Below are 17692 nucleotides of genomic sequence, written 5' to 3'. Positions count from 1 at the left end.
TTATAAGACATATCCTATCGTTAACTTCATTAAATATTTTAAACATTTCCTCAGTTTGCATATTTACATGATTGATAGAATTGTTACAGAAGAAACTGACCGTTTCTTTGAACAAGCTTTAGTTAACAGATAAAGGAAACTGAAGCACCAGTTTGAAGGGAAAGTGAATGACAAATGAACTTGAGATATTCATGTTCCAGTTTGACATTTAGAGGGAAAAATGTTCTAAGCATCAAGCTGAGGCCTCTCTTACCTAATATAATTGATGATTCCACAAACCAGTAATGGAGTTAGAAACTGGTAGCAAAGCAGCAATAGATAGAGTTCTGAAATTATTGTCCTGAATCTCATTAGGGAATTCTATAAAATACAAATTGTTCTATACACAGTTTAAGATGGCTGGGAAACTGCATTCAGGAGCAAGAAAGAGCATATTTCTCATCTTTTAAATTCATATTTACTTTTACTCACTATTTCTGAGGGAAAAATACATAGAAAATGGATGCTTGGTAGTTAAGAGAATTATTTCAGAACAAATGACTTTGAAGAGTATGACTCCAAGTTCTTGAGTTACAGATTCTTTTTTCCAATATGTAATACTATATATATAGACACGAGAGCCCAGTGGCGCTGTGGCATGTGGGGTCTTAGTTCCCCGACCAAGGATCGAACCTGTGTCCCCCACTTTGGAGGGCTGATTCTTAACCACTGGACCACCAGGGAAGCCCCTGGATTCCTGACTGTCTTAGATGACTGTTATTAGCCTGATCACGAGAGTCTTGGTTTGATAGCAACTCCTGCCCTCAGCTCCCCCACCCCTGTATGTGGGTGAGTTACACAGATTTGTTACTAGTCCCATTTGAAGGTTACTATTAGAACACTTGCCATCAAGCTAGAATAAAGTGACTCTGAGCCTGGATGGTTTTGTTTCGGCCACGTGTCCTTACCTACCCTCCTGCCTTTCAGTGAACTATGTGCCAGTTACTTCTACCCAGAGCAGCACGACTCTCCAGTAAATGGAGCATTTGGCTTGGCTTCTTGAAGCAGTGTGATAATCAGCATGAATCTTACTCTTGATTCTTTGGGCACATTATTTTGACAAAATGAGTTTTGAGGATTTAGCTATTTTAAAAAGGGGGGAATTGTTTTTTTTTTATAGCTAACAGTTGTGCAGTATGGTTTTTCTGTTAAATTAGCACAGGATTAAGTATATTGAGGATAATTGTTTAGGGCTGGTTAGGGTCACTCAGCTCTAGAAAAGAGCCATGAAGTAAAAACAGGAACACCTGGCAAGTTCCCACCCACTAAGTGTCATTCAGATATAGAGAATTGCTTTTATATTAGCAAGAACAAGCCTTGTGAACACTGTTATAAATAGTTGTTTCTGTTTTCCTTAAATAGTACCGATCTTCTGCATGTTGTTCTTTTGCATCTTTCTCCTTGAATAGATACAGAACAGGGCAGATGCGAAGGTGAAATCCACTGTGCACAGCGTCAACTCAGCCATCACTGCAGCCTGGCCTTCCTTCCCAGTGTCTAATTTATCATTAAATATAAAATTAAAACCTTAAATATAAAACCAACTTTAAAAATAGGCTTTTACGTTCACTATTAAAAATAAGTGCCCAACAGCTTCAAAGGATTTCACACATCCATTTAAAATCAGGATTTTCAGCATCTAAGCCCCTTGGAAAAGGAGGGAGCATCCCCCAACCAGCCCTTTAACCAGAAACTCATCCTATAGACTCTGCTGCACCTGAGAGAGGTTACCTCTCAGTGGAGAAATCTCATGCTTGCATTAGTGCTGGGTTGATATATTGTGCCCAGTTCCTCTAACATGCATAGCTTCTGTAGGAAAAGAAATTTGAAGGCTCAGTGTGTGCAGTAAAAGTTAACCTGATTGTTTTTCAACTGTTACTTTTTATGTTTTCATAACTTGGATGTGTTAGCCTGTCTGGCTCGTAATCTCTGGTGAGTGACACGATCCGTTTGAGATGGCAGTGAGAGCTTATTCTCAACACTAGCAAGGGACTAAGCGGATTTGTTGATCTAATATAGATTGCTGTGTCTTGGGTTTGTTCAGATTTGTATGGACAACTTCTGAGAATTAAAAAAAAAGGCAGTGAGGCAGCATGGTGGGCCTCTGAGCACACAGAGAGGACCCAGCACTTTACAGCATCTCTGCAGCAATAAGGAAAAAGTAAAGATGAGTGGCGGAGAAGTGCAATCCAGGGGTTTTAATAAATACCTTCACCCTTGGCCTCTGGAACTAACAGTTCTCAACAGCATATTTAAAAAGAGGGTAGCAATTTCATGATTGCCTGAAATGAAGTTTGGCACTGGAGTGTTTTTAAATATGCAGCCTAATAAAAATACTGAGGTAAATGAAACGATTGTGTTTGCACCTTGAAAATTAGGGCATGTGGTGCTTAAGCATCTAAGTCATTCATATGTACTTTAAGGGAAAACTGTTTATGATAAATGCCAAACCTCCTGATTTGGCAGAAAGCCTCTGTGACTCCAAATTGAGCGCAGTAATGAGTTCTTTGAGGTGCAGCGTACGCTTAGGTCCTCTGAGGGGGAACCTGCCTTTGTGATTAGGTCAGCCTGAAAAGCATTTGGCTCTTGTTGACCTTCCTGTTCACTTCCTTCCTTCTCCCAAGGTGTCTGAGCGTTTGAGTCAACCAGGAGTGGCGATCGGTTTGGCTTGGACTCCCTTAGGTGGGGAAATCATGTTCGTGGAGGCAAGTCGGATGGATGGCGAAGGCCAGTTAACTCTCACCGGCCAACTGGGGAACGTCATGAAGGAGTCTGCCCACCTCGCTATTAGCTGGCTCCGCAGCAATGCCAAGAAATACCATCTGACCAATGGTGAGTGGCCTGCCCCAAGGTCGGGGCAGGGCTGGAGGGCATGCTCAAAGCTGTGGGCAGAGAAGAGCCTTGGGATCATGACCCAGGAGGTATCCCACAGTTCTGAAACAGAGATAAAGGAGAGCTTTAAATGATCACTTTCACCTTAAAAGCACAGACCTTTGCTTTTGAGCTGCAGTGGAAATTCCAGTTCCCAGCTGAGGACTGTTTGACTGGAACCTGAGCTGGAAACTGATTCCAAGAGTTTGTTTTGATTTTCCTTCTACTTGGAATAGAATGAAGCTGTTCTTCCACACCCCCACTGATACTGCCCACTAATATTTTGAAGGATGTATTTACCCCAAACATTCATTTTTATCTCTTTGATTTCCTTTTTTCAGAGAAAGAGAAAACCGGTTTAATTTTTCTACATCAAAATCTTTTTTTCCTTTCTTAAAGCTTCTGGAAGTTTTGATCTTCTTGAGAACACAGACATCCATCTGCACTTCCCAGCTGGAGCTGTCACAAAAGATGGACCATCTGCTGGAGTCACCATAGCAACCTGTCTCGCCTCACTTTTCAGTGGGCGGCTGGTGCGTTCAGATGTAGCCATGACTGGTGAAATCACACTGCGAGGTCTTGTTCTTCCAGTAAGTATGAAAAAGCCTGTTTATATGGTTTTAAAATTTTTTTAATTTAAAATTTTTATTAATAGTATTTTAATATCTAATAGTGGTTTGCTGTCTTCCTATGAATGGCTTAGTTTTAAATACGTATTTTTTATATCTGCAGTTCAGATTTTAACATTTCGATCAAATAAAGGAAAAACGGACGATTTTCCCCATGTTTTCCCTTCCACTAAAAAAGAAAACTTGCTGACAGGAAAAAATACCAGTCTGGTTACCAGAAATGTTAGCTGTTTAGATGAAGCTTTGAGGCTTTGTTCTAGTTAATGGATTGTTAAGTATATAGCATCTGTGTGAGATAGGATGGTGGCTGCGTATGTTCTTTTGGCTGCATGAGTCTTCACTGCAGTGCCCGTGCTGGTCTTGTTGTGGAGCGTGGGGAGTACATGGGCTTGATAGTTGTGGCGGCAAGCTTAGTCACCCCATGTGGCATGTGGGATTTCAGTTCCCTGACCAGGGATCAAACCTGTGTCCCCTGCATTGGAAGGATGATCCTTAACCAGTAGACCACCAGGGCAGTCCTGGACGGTAGCTGTTTTTAAACTTGAAGCCCAGCGCTCACCTTTTGAAATTCCTGTGAGACCTCCTATCCTCCTATAGAGAACTTAGATTACTGTAATTGATAGATTGATAGAAAAATTTATAGAAAAGAAGTAGTACAAAATGGAAGTTTGTAGTAAAGACTAACCATTCTTAATTGCTAAACATTGAAAAAGTTCTGTACATATGAGGCTTTGGAGCTCCAGCCTATCTGGCAACTACTTATAAAAACACTGGAAAATGCATAAAATTTGAGAGATCATTTAGAGGTTTAAGTCATTAGGTAGCAGTACCAGCCTACATTAAAGTTTTGGCAGGTTTGATAGCAAACTGAGAAAAAAAGAAATGTTCTTTATTCTGGGAACACCTCTGCTTAAATGAAGTAATGGTGAAAGTAGCTCATAGAATCACCAATTAAGATCGCCAAGAATGCTCTCAGGTCTCTGGGTTTTTAAATTTAACTCAACCAGGAAGTCATATCCTAAACTGTATTTATGTTCTATACTCAAAAGGAATGTTGCTCTCTCTTCTTCACACTGCCCCGGAACTACTGCACTTCTAGTGACTTGGTGGTTAACACTAGCTGTACTACTAAAAGGAAACGAGCAAGTGCTTTACTAACCATAAACTCTTTAGTTTCCTAGTTCAAAACGGTAAGCTAAGTGAAGGAATAAATTTTAATGGTCAAAAATGAGTGGGGAGCCATCAGTCAGTGGGGAACTTCTACTTCAGCCAACTTCTAGAAGATAGAAGTATCCCCACTGATGTAACAGGATTGGAGGTAGAGACATTCTTCCCAGCAGGACCCTGGTGAAAAGCACTGGCTCAGAGCCAGAAGGTTCAGACCAGGAGAACAGGAAGGGGATGGGAAACAAAACCCAGGGCATTCATTGAAATCTCCCCAGAACAAACGGCTCTTCTGCTAGGCCCCCTGCACTCAGAGCATATCGCACCCAGGTAAAGGCTTTCCCACTCCCAGGGGAGGACAGCCACAGCAACTCTGAGGAAGCCTTCAGTTTTAAATTATTACATGCAACATGGAGAAAAGCAGCAGCACTTAAGAAGAAGGCCTGCTAAGCCTAGAGAAAACATAATTCAAGAACAGAGGCTAAGACAAAGCTCTTGAACTTAAAATGATGGTTTTAGGAATTGCTCAAAGAATTTAGAAAAAAAACCATCTGACAGATCCAGCATCTAACTAAACTGAGAAAATGGAGTAGAACAGATTGTCAAGGAAATAACAGAACATTTCCTAGAACTGAAGGCTGTGTTCAGTTTGAAAGGACCTAAGAAAGATTGAAAGGACCACCTCAGAAAAAGGATTGCATCTTCATGACTTTCCAGTCACCAAGGACAAAGCTTACTCATTGACGACACTAGATATACAGCGCCTTTAAGACCCTGAGAGAAAATGATTTTTAATCAAGTCTTGTATACACAGCCTTACTGTCAGTTAAATGTGAACGCAGAATAGACATTGCTATACATTCAGGGACTCAGTTCATCTCACAACTCTCTCTGACGAAGGAACCTTGAAAGTGTAGTTCAGCAGCATAAAACAGAAGCCTGGAAGGAGAGTGACAGTGGGATAGGATGGCAGGCGTGTAGCAGGTGGGAGGCAGCGTCCAAGGGCTGTCTCCAGGGATTATCTCTACGTGGTATCTATTGCTGCATACACACCACCCCAAAACAATAGTTATTCTTAGTTTCTGCGGGGCAGGAATTCAGGAGAGGCTTAGTTGGGCTCTTCAGGCCCAGGGACTCTCACTGTGTGGTCGCTATACCAGCCCGGTCTGTCATCCAAAAGTTGACTGGGGCAGTGGGATCTGCTTCCGTCGCGGTTCACTCATGACTGCAGATTGGTCCTGGCCGGCAGGAGGCCCCGGGTCCTCACTTTAGAGCCTCTCCCTAGACAGCTGCGGTGACCTCAGACACCTGAGCTACCCATAAACAAGACTGATGTGAGTACCGAAAGGAATAGAAATATAAAAGGGAATCATGGACAGAAGAGGTGCTCATACCTGTCAAAAATTAAGAATTTAAAAAAAAAAAAGTTTAGAATTTTCCATTAATAGGAGAAGGAAATGGCAACCCATTCCAGTACTCTTGCCTGGAAAATCCCATGGACAGAGAAGCCTGGTAGACTACAGTCTATGGGATCACAGAGTCGGACACGACTGAGCGACTTCACATGGTGCTAATTGATGTAAAGAATATACTATTAACCTTTTTAGTGGCTTTCTCAGCTCAAGCTCTAAGGAAATGGAAGGTGATTTGGATGTTTTAAAATAGCAATTAAAGAAAGGTGGGTCAGGGTTTATCTCAAGGCCTGAGGATGATCATAAATAAACTTACTACCGTTCTTCTCTCCTTACAGGTGGGTGGAATTAAAGACAAAGCGCTGGCAGCGCACAGGGCGGGATTGAAGCGCGTCATTATCCCTCAGAGGAATGAGAAAGACCTTGAAGAAATCCCAGCCAACGTCCGGCAGGATTTGAGTTTCATCACAGCAAGCTGCCTGGATGAAGTTCTTAATGCGGCTTTTGATGGTGGCTTTACTGTCAAGGCCAGACCTGGTCTCCTAAATAGCAAATTGTAACCCAGGTCGCAACAGAATTTTAAGTTACAAAGCGCCAAAAGGTACTGACATGATTTTATTCGCACCAATAGGGGTAAAGCAAAATGTCCCTAATTTGTGAACATAATCACAGCAGCAACAAGCCTCACTCAAGTGGTGGCTGTTTATTACAGAAATGTTAATTTAATAAATTGATTAAATTGGAATTGAACTCTTGTCTTGAATGGGCTCATTACTGTCCCTGGCAGGTTACAGAACAGTGGTTTTCTTATGGTTCCAAACAGACGTCTCTGTATTACCTGAGAACTTGTTAGAAATGTGAACTCTCAAAACCCATCAGCAGACCTTCTGAATCAAACTCAGGGGATAGGAGCGAATCTGTGCTAAGCCACCAGGTGGTTCTGGCATGTAGTCAAGGTTAGGAACCGTTGGGGTAGACCATTACCTTAGCAGATGCACCTATGGACGTTATTGGACCCTCAAAGCAATCAGAAGGGGAACTGAGCAAAGGTGAGACTGTAGCCAGCTATTGGTCTTTGTGGAGCGTATTCGAGTGAAGCAAACTCTGACGAGGTCTACACATCCCAGTATAGGCCCCTTCCTTGCTGAGGGGAGTAACAGTGGCCTGTGTTGGCTCACGTGACAGACACACCGGCCCTAAATGTCTGTGATCTAAGATCCAGAAGGAGGCAGCCGTCCATCCGGGGATGGTCCCCGTGCTTGGTGTCCTGACTCCTGCCACTGCCCCTCGTGTTCCTTGCTTGCCCATGCCAGGGCCCAGTCCTGGCAGACTTGTCTTCCGTGACTCAGTCCAGGATGCGGGTCTTGGACTGAGTCACGGGAGAAGACGGGTCTACTGGGGGGAGCCAGCAGCACGGAGCACTGGCAGGAGCAGAAGCGGAGGCGGCGGGAGTCACGGACGGACAGGCAGGAGACGCTGGAAGAGGCCCTGGTGCTGGGAAGGGCTGAAGGCGGGAGGAGAAGGGGGCCACAGAGGATGAGACGGTTGGACGGCATCCCCGACTCGATGGGCAGGAGGTAGAGCAAGGTCCCGGATTTGGTGATGGGCAGGGAAGCCTGGCGTGCTGCAGTCCATGGGGTCACAAAGAGTTGGACAAGACTGAGCAACTGAACTGAACTTGAGGATATGAGTAACTTCTATGTACTAGCATTTGAACTTCTGTATCTTAGTTTTCCTTACCTTTAAAATGCAGATAATTGTACTCGTCAGCCTTAGAATCTTATTATTTTAGAATCTTACTATTACAAAATATAACAACAGACTTGTAAAGATACTTTGAAATTTCTTGGATAAGACTGTGTTAGTTGCTCAGTTGTGTCCAGCTCTTTGCAACCCCATGGACTGTAGCCTGCCAGGTTCCTCTGTCCGTGGGATTCTCCAGGCAAGAATACTGGAGTGAGTTGCCATTCCCTTCTCCAGGGGATCCTCCTGACTCAGGAATCAAACTCCTTTCTCCTGCATTGCAGGCAGATTCTTTACCATCTGAGCCACTAGGGAAGCCCTAGATAAGAATAAGGTGTACAAATTACCCAAATACTGTGCTCAGACCTGGTAATAAAAATCTGGTGTTCTGGGAAGACAACAGATCTGGGACTGTGGCCAGTGGTAGCAGGTACCAGGGATTTTGAAAACATTTCATTGACTATCTTGTCACTACTATGAAGGTATTATTTCTGCTCAATCATCTTACAAGGTAGGAAAAGAAACTATGATGTTGTTTTCAGCAACCAGAGGGAGCTAATCCATACCCACGTTGCTCTGCCTTGTCCCACCCAGTAGTGCAACATAGCACACTTTACAAAGTGGAAGTTCTCTGTATTCTTCCTCGGAAGTTCTGAGCATGCAATTGGTGCCAGTCCTTTAACAGCAGCACATCTTCCATGCCCTCTGACTTTGAGCATCCCTTTCCTTACTAAAGGAGCTGACCAAGAAAATCTGTACATGTATGAAACTAACAGTATGACCTTCCATTTCTCTAGCATTGTTTTCGGTTTGTCGTTTTAAATCTAAGCTGCTACTTTTTAAAAGTTATGGCAAAATTATTTACCATTTTAACTTGAAAGTGTATATGGGGTTGTTAATTACACTAATGTACAATCACCACCACTATTATCTGAAACTTTTTCATCATCTTAAACTGAAACTCTGTGTCCATTAAAAAAGTAACTTCACATCCCTTCGTTCCCCAGGCCCTGGTAACCACTCTTTTGTCTCTGAATTTGCCTATTCTAAGTACCTAATGTAAGTGCAATCATATAATAAATATCTAGCCTTTTGTGCCTGGCATATTTCGCTTAGCACGTTCTCAATGTTTATCCATGTTGTATCATGTATCAGAATTGCATATCTTTAAGACTGAATAATATTCCATTGTTGGACATAGCACATTTTATTCATTCATCTTTTTTCTGCCTCTAGGCTATTGTGCTATGAACGAGTGTACACAGCACTTGTCTCTGAGTCTGTTTTACATTCTTTTGGAAAGGTGTTTGAGGAACCCAACCCGTGTTTCCCACCACAGCTGCATCGTTTGATATCCCTACCAGCAACACACAGGGTCTTATTTCTCTACATCTCGCCAGCACTCAGGTTCATTATTTTTTCAGAATTATTTTTGGTTGCACTGGGTCTTCTTCACTGTACTCAGGCTTTGTCTGGTTGTGGTGTGCTGGCTTCTCTCGTGAAGCACAGGCTCTAAACGCACAGGCTTCAGCTGTTAGGACACAGGCTTAGTTGCCCTGTAGCATGTGGAATCTTCTCGGACCAGGGATCGAACCCTACATTGGCAGGCAGGTTCTTACCTGTTGTACCACCAGGGAAGTCCTATTTTCATTAGTGGTAACGACCATCCTGAGGGTATGAAGAAGCATCTCGTGGTTTTCATTTACGTTCCCCTAGTGACTATTAGTGGGCTTCCCTGGTGGCTCAGACGGTAAAGCGTCTGCCTGCAATGTGGGAAACCGGGGTTCGATTCCTGGGTTGGGAAGATCCCCTGGAGAAGGAAATGGCAATCCACTCCAGCACTCTTGCCTTGAAAATCCCATGGACAGAGGAGCCTGATAGGCTACACCCATAGTATTTTTCTTCTTTCTAGCAATGTTTGTGTTTCTCATAGACCCTTTATGTCAGCTGGGTTTTTTGAGAACTGCTAACTTAAATTTCAGTTCAGCAGGCCTACAGGCAAGGGCTTGTTAATCAACGTACTTATCCAGCGCTGTCTTGCTTTTTATGCATGGGCTTTTAAAATTTTCGAGTATGAAAACTATATAAAACTTTTAAGTGCCTTGGAAACCAAGAAATTTTGTACTGCTTGAGGCACACATGCTTTTTACTTTGCTCTGCGCCTTCTGTTTTGAACCTTACTGCAAACCATGTCAGACATCTTTAGTGGTTTTAATCACCTATATGCAAATAGAGTGGAAGATGCCATCACAGTTAACATCTATTTACACATCATTGGAAGACCCTGATGCTGGGAAAGATCAAAGGCAGAAGGAGAAGAAGGCAACAGGATCAGATGGTTAGATGGCATCACTGATTCAATGGACATGAACTTGGGCCAAAAAAAAAATGGTGAGCCTGGTGAGCTTCAGTCCACAGGGTCATGAAGAGTTGGACATGAGTTGGCAACTGAACAGCACACATCTTGGACCACAGTTAAGGTCTTCTGACTATGTGAGTGGTATTTAAAGGATATTAAACATATCTGAATTTTTCTAAATAAGGGGAGGTAAAAAAATTAAGGTTTCTTTCCTTTTCTTCCCTTGACATTAGTCAAGATTTGCTTTCTAAGCGGTGGTACATATACACAATGGAGTATTACTCAGCCTTTAAAAAGAATACATTTGAATCAGTTCTAATGAGGTGGATGAAACTGGAGCCTATTATACAGAGTGAAGTAAGCCAGAAAGAAAAACACCAATACAGTATAATAACACGTATATATGGAGATGGTAACGATAACCCTGTATACGAGACAGCAAAAGAGACACAGACGTATAGAACAGTCTTGGACTCTGTGGGAGAGGGCGAGGAGGGGATGGTTTGGGAGAATGGCATTGAAACATGTATATTATCACATGTGAAACGAATCGCCAGTGCAGGCTCAGTGCATGATACAGGGATGCTCAGGGCTGGTGCACTGGGATGACCCAGAGGGATGGTATGGGGAGGGAGGTGGGTGGGGGTTCAGGATGGGGAACACATGTATACCCGTGGCAGATTGATGTCAATGTATGGCAAAACCAATACAATATTGTAATTAGCCAACAGTTAAATTTATATATATATATAAAAATTTGCTTTCTAGTCAAAGTACAGATCATCTTCACAAGAAGAATGGAGTTGTAAATTCATTTCCATTTCCAGTGCCATCTGAGTTGTAAAGGCTGCTTGAAATGCAGAGGTTTTCTGCTTCCTGTCATCTCAACACAGTGACCTAGTGAGGTCTACCATCAGGAGCTCCCTGGACTAGGTGACTGGTGCACATTTAAACCTTATCAAAGTCTACCATGTTGTGAGGCTATTTTTTTCACTGACCACTGAAATGAGAAAAACATTCCTAGAATTAAGGGACTTGACACTAAGCCACAAAGAATGTTAATCTTGCCAATTCTCCTTCCAAATCTGTGGTTTATTTTATATCTGGGACTATTAGATGTAAAAAAAAGAATTTTTATTTTTTAATTAAGTGTAACTTGTTCAAGCTCACATTATTTTGGCAAAAATGAGTTGTATTTGAGTGCCCATCTTCATGAAAATTTTATCCAGGCGCTTAAAATGTCAAAACTACAAAGTTTTACAGTCATGATCTAATTTGATGATGATCCAATCCTATGCTTTTTTGCTTTAGCAACACTTAGTTGATACAGCAATGACAACTAGACTGTTACTAAAAAATAAATTTTACAGCACCAAAACTAGGAGTATTAAATGGATCTGAAGGGACACAAACAGGCAAATGCATTGAATGACTACTGAAATGTCATAAAACAGCTGTATCAAAAGTTTCTTTTTAATCTAGGAAAACCTTTATTTGATATGAAAATTCACTTATTTGGAACACCTTAGGTATTGTTTGTACTATCAATGAGCTAAAGAATGTGTTTAACATTCTTGGACGTAATGAAAAATCGTAATTTTATAATTAAATTCAATTCTAACATAGTACATTTCTAGGCAATAGGAACTAAAACCCTTTTTTGGGCTAAACCCTAATCTTAACATGACAGTACAAACTTATCAAAAGGTGCCTTTATTATAAAACCAAGTATTCTTTCATAACCATTGCTGCTGCTTTTCAAAATTTAGAAAAGCCCAAGTGAAATAATTTTCAAAGAAAATTCTTAAGTCTGTACAAGATTAAGGAAAATGTCTGTTTTAGCAGACAACCAGGCTATAATGGCAGACATAAGGATAAGCACTTTGCAGCACACTTCACCACCCTCATTTTCTTAGGAGGCTGGCATCATTACACCTTTTATTACACCTAGAGATGGAACTAGGAGCAAAGTTACACCAGTTAGTAGGGAGTGGGTCAGGACTGAGACCCAGGCAGTTAGAACCTAGAGCCCACAGTTTACATTTTGGTGGGTGAATTTGGAGGATGCTGTTCTTAGATAAAACTGACCTTCTTTTGGTAAACAAAACTAGCTTAAAATTGGAAGCAGTGAGCCACGAAATTATCCTTTATGTTTAGAACATCACACCGGTAGGTGGGGAAGAGAACGACTAAGGTTCCAGCAGTGCATTCAATCTATTGGTTTTCCTAACATTGTTCCTTTCTTGTGTAACCTACGTAAATGACTACAGTACTAGTTGGTAAGTCATACAGTCACTCTTACCCTGTGTGTTCTGATCGTACTCTAGATCTAATGTGCCGATCACGGGCTGGCCCCCAGAATGCTTTTCATTCAGTGTTTGTTTCAGTTGGGTTACTTACCAATTCTTCTACTCAACAATCTGAATGAAATAAAATTCCACCATTAGTAGAATCATTTGCAGATGTTCCTGGATATAAAGAGCTCTTGAGCTGCAGGGAAGGCGGACACAACTAAGATTTTTGGTGAGCCAAAACATTTATAGCCATTAGCTTAAGCTTAAAGTTTGTAGTATTGTGGGCCTAGGCGGCACCCCACCCCAGGACTCTTGCCTGGAAAATCCCATGGACAGAGGAGCCTGGTGGGGTCACTAAGAGCCGGACACGACTGAGCGAATTCACTTTCACTTTTCACTTTCGTGCACTGGAGAAGGAAATGGCAACCCACTCCAGTGTTCTTGCCTGGAGAATCCCAGGGACGGGGGAGCCCGGTGGGCTGCCGTCTATGGGGTCGCACAGAGTCAGACACGACTGAAGTGACTTAGCAGCAGTGGCAGCAGGCATACATATGATGAAAAAAAAAGCAGAAGAAAAAATTCCCCAACAATCATTAACATATTAAACTAGTCCATGATTCAACAGGATAAATTCATATTCAAGAATATTTAAGAATATAAAATAAAGAATATCACCTCGCCTTAACTCTACTGGGCTTCCCTGGTGGCTCAGCTGGTAAAGAATCCACATACAACACAGGAGACCTGGGTTCAGTCCCTGGGTTGCGAAGATCCCCTGGAGAAAGGAAAGGCCATCCACTCCAGTATTCTGGCCTAGAGAATTCCATGGACTATACATAGTCCACGGGGTTATAGTCCATGGGGTCGCAAAGAGTCGGACACAACTGAGTGACTTTCACTTCACTTCACTTAAATCTATATAGTCCTCTGAAAGAAAACATCAAGACTCCAGGAGTAGGGGCATCAGTAAAAGTAGGATATTGATTACAATATACATGATTTAAGAACAAGAGTTAGACCTCATAAATCAAATCTCAAATGAACCAAGAACTAACTACAGCTCTAGATCTCATCATCCCTATAGGCCAAGAATATAAAGACTACTAAGAAGAAATACAGTTAACAAATACCAAAATATCAACCTTATTACCAGCAGACACGCAATTTATCTTAGGCATAAATTGGCAAAACATGAGGTTATAATGAAATGCAAAACCCTTCAGTTTACTACCCTAAGTTTCCACTGAAACTTCTCCGGAAAGCAATGAAAACAGTATCATGACCCTAAAATAATGTAAAAAAAAGAACCCCAAAGAATATAACCAGAAAATATATTAGAAATGTTCACAGGCTATTTAGAATTAGCCAGAAAAATTACCTGGACAAACTGGACAAAGCAAATATCCAATGCTGGGGACCTGGCTAAAATTATAGTCAATCTTCACAAAAGTTACCCAAAATCATGTATTTCCAAGATTATTAAAGTGAGGAAATGCTTAGATGATCATGTGATATGTGTGAAGGTGAGAGAGTTACATAATTACATGATCCCAAATTATATGATTTCAAAATAAATGTATAAATGTGTAAATACACATAAAGAACTAGGAAAATGAAAATGTAATCATCTCTGAATGGATAAAACTACAGACTCTTGTGTGTAGCAAAGTCTATATGTTAAACCTATACTGCTTTTACAATAAAAACATTTTAAAATATTTTAAATATAAAATGATATACTGCCACAAAAATATATTAAATGAGGAGGGAGTCATTTTTCTAGCATTCATGCCAATAGGAATCTACCTGGATGGATATCTACTACCATGGGCAGGAATCCCTTAGAAGAAATGGAGTAGCCATCATGGTCAACAAGAGTCTGAAGCAGTACTTGGATGCAATCTCAAAAACGACAGAATGATCTCTGTTCGTTTCCAAGGCAAACCATTCAATATCACGGTAATCCAAGCCTATGCCCCAACCAGTAATGCTGAAGAAGCTGAAGTTCAACAGCTCTATGAAGACCTACAAAACCTTTTACAACTAACACCCAAAAAAGATGTCCTTTTCATTATAGGGGACTGGAATGCAAAAGTAGGAAGTCAAGAAACACCTGGAGTAACAGGCAAATTTGGCCTTGGGAGTACAGAATGAAGCAGGGCAAAGGCTAATAAGAGTTTTGCCAAGAGAACACACTGGTCATAGCAAACACCCTCTTCCAACAACATAAAAGAAGACTCCACACATGGACATCACCAGATGGTCAACACCGAAATCAGATTGATTATATTCTTTGCAGCCAAAGATGGAGAAGCTCTATACAGTCAGCAAAAACAAGACTGGGAGCTGACTGTGGCTCAGATCATGAACTCCTTATTGCCAAATTCAGATTTAAACTGAAGAAAGTAGGAAAAACCATTAGACCATTCAGGTATGACCTGAATCAAATCCCTTATGATTATACAGTGGAAGTGAGAAATAGATATAAGGGACTAGATCTGATAGACAGAGTGCCTGATGAACTATGGACTGAGGTTCGTGACATTGTACAGGAGACAGGGATCGAGACCATCCCCATGGAAAAGAAATGCATAAAAGCAAAATGTCTATCTGAGGAGGCCTTACAAATAAATGTGAAAAGAAGAGAAGCAAAAAGCAAAGGAGAAAAGGAAATATACTTAAGCATCTGACTGCAGAGTTCCAAAGAATAGCAAGAAGAGATAAGAAAGCCTTCTTCAGCAATCAATGCAAAGAAATAGAGGAAAATAACAGAACGGGAAAGACTAGAGATCTCTTCAAGAAAATTACAAGATACCAAGGGAACATTTCATGCAAAGATGAGCTGAGTAAAGTACAGAAATGGTATGGACCTAACAAAAAGTAGAAGATATTAAGAAGAGGTGGCAAGAATACACAGAACTGTACAAAAAGGATCTTCACGACCCAGATGATCACGATGGTGTGATCACTTACCTAGAGCCAGACATCCTGGAATGTGAAGTCAAGTGGGCCTTAGAAAGCATCACTATGAACAAAGCTAGTGGAGGTGATGGAATTCCAGTAGAGCTATTTCAAATCCTGAAAGATGATGCTGTGAAAGTGCTGCACTCAATATGCCAGCAAATTTGGAAAACTCAGCAGTGGCCACAGGACTGGAAAAGGTCAGTTTTCATTCCAATCCCAAAGAAAGGCAATGCCAAAGAATGCTCAAACTACTTGCACAGTTGCACTCATCTCACACGCTAGTAAAGTAATGCTCAAAATTCTCCAAGCCAGGCTTCAGCAATACATGAACTGTGAACTTCCAGATGTTCAAGCTAGTTTTAGAAAAGGCAGAGGAACCAGAGATCAAATTGCCAACATCCGCTAGATTATTGAAAAAGCAAGAGAGTTCCAGAAAAACATCTATTTCTGTTTTGTTGACTATGCCAAAGCCTTTGTGTGGATCACAATAAACTGTGGGAAATTCTGAAAGATGGGAATACCAGACCACCTGACCTGCCTCTTGAGAAACATATGCAGGTCAGGAAGCAACCATTAGAACTGGACATGGAACAACAGACTAGTTCCAAGTAGGAAAAGGAGTATGTCAAGGCTGTATATTGTCACCCTGCTTATTTAACTTATATGCAGAGTACATCATGAGAAACGCTGGGCTGGAAGAAACACAAGCTGGAATCAAGATTGCCGGGAGAAATATCAGTAACTTCAAATATGCAGGTAACACCACCCTTAGGGCAGAAAGTGAAGAGAAATTAAAAAGCCTCTTGTTGAAAGTGAAAGAGGAGAGCGAAAAAGTTGGCTTAAAGCTCAACATTCAGAAAACGAAGATCATGGCATCTGGTCCCATCACTTCATGGGAAATAGATGGGGAAGCAGTGGAAACAGTGTCAGACTTTATTTTGGGGGGCTCCAAAATCACTGCAGATGGTGACTCCAGCCATGAAATTAAAAGATGCTTACTCCTTGGAAGGAAAGTTATGACCAACCTAGACAGCATATTATAAAGCAGAGACATTACTTTGCCAACAAAGGTCCATCTAGTCAAGGCTGTGGTTTTTCTAGTGGTCATGTATGGATGTGAGTTGGACTGGAAGAAAGCTGAGTGCCGAAGAATTGATGGTTTTGAACTGTAGTACTGGAGAAGTCCCTTGGACTGCAAGGACATCTAACCAGTGCATCCTAAAGGAGATCAGTCCTGGGTGTTCATTGGAAGGACTGATCCTGAAGCTGAAACTCCAATACTTTGGCCACCTCATGCGAAGAGTTGACTCACTGGAAAAGACTCTGATGCTGGGAGGGATTGGGGGCAGGAGGAGAAGGGGACGACAGAGGATGAGATGGCTGGATGCCATCACCAACTCGATGGACCTGAGTTTGAGTGAACTCCGGGAGATGGTGATGGACAGGGAGGCCTGGTGCGCTGCGATTCATGGGGTCACAAAGAGTTGGACACGACTGAGCGACTAAACTCTACTGGATGGATAGACACTGGTGGTTGATCTGCTCCCTTTTACAACAAAAACGGCTACAGAAGCACACATTACAATCAGTTCAAAAAATAATGCTAATGTAGGAAAGAAACCTCCTTCCTGAAAATGGTTAACAGAAGTAAGCTGTTACACCCAGAATTGGTGGTAGAGTGAGGGGTTGGGGGAGGGGGAGTCCAAATTATTTTTTAATTGACTTTCGGGAAATGGCAACCCCCTCCAATATTCTTGCCTGGAGAATCCCATGGATGGAGGAGCTTGGTGGGCTACAGTCCACGGGTTGCAAAGAGTTCGCCACGACTGAGCGACTTCACTTTTCTACCTTTAGGGTACCCATAAAACCTGCACAAAATAAAATGATCTCTAGCCAATCAGAGGGCCGTTTCAGAATCTTTCTAGGTGCTTCAGGGTAACTAGCAACAGTTAACTATATCGTGCTAGTTATAGGTATAATAAAGAGTATCTAACATTTGCTGGATGCTTATTAAGTGCAGATCACTGTCCTTGGTAACTTGTATCCATCCCATTTAACCCTTGAAGGTAGCTACCATAATTAACCCCATTTTACACACTAGTAACCAGGGGTGCAACATCACACAGCTGATTAGTGAGTAAAGCAAGAACAGGCATGTAGGTCCCTGGAGTCTGGCTGCAGAAGCCAGGCTCTAACCACTAGGCTGTAAAACACTAA

The 17692-nt window shown here is 41.7% G+C and overlaps 1 protein-coding gene across 1 annotated transcript in view; it reads left to right on the top strand.

The window, feature by feature from the left end:
- The window catches only part of LONP2 (lon peptidase 2, peroxisomal), an 81530-nt gene extending 74665 nt beyond the window's left edge, over positions 1–6865 (top strand). The window contains exons 13-15 of the mRNA XM_040253588.1: positions 2664–2871; positions 3310–3500; positions 6454–6865. Of these exons, the coding sequence (XP_040109522.1) occupies positions 2664–2871; positions 3310–3500; positions 6454–6675 (621 nt within the window). The 3' untranslated portion in view covers positions 6676–6865. The remainder of the gene's footprint in view (positions 1–2663; positions 2872–3309; positions 3501–6453) is intronic.
- Positions 6866–17692: the final 10827 nt, after the last annotated feature.

The sequence above is a fragment of the Oryx dammah genome, unplaced genomic scaffold (assembly GCF_014754425.2).
Source record: "Oryx dammah isolate SB20612 unplaced genomic scaffold, SCBI_Odam_1.1 HiC_scaffold_13, whole genome shotgun sequence".
Lineage (NCBI taxonomy): Eukaryota > Metazoa > Chordata > Mammalia > Artiodactyla > Bovidae > Oryx > Oryx dammah.
The sequence above is the reverse complement of the archived record's forward strand: the minus strand, read 5'-3'. Positions and strand labels throughout refer to the sequence as shown.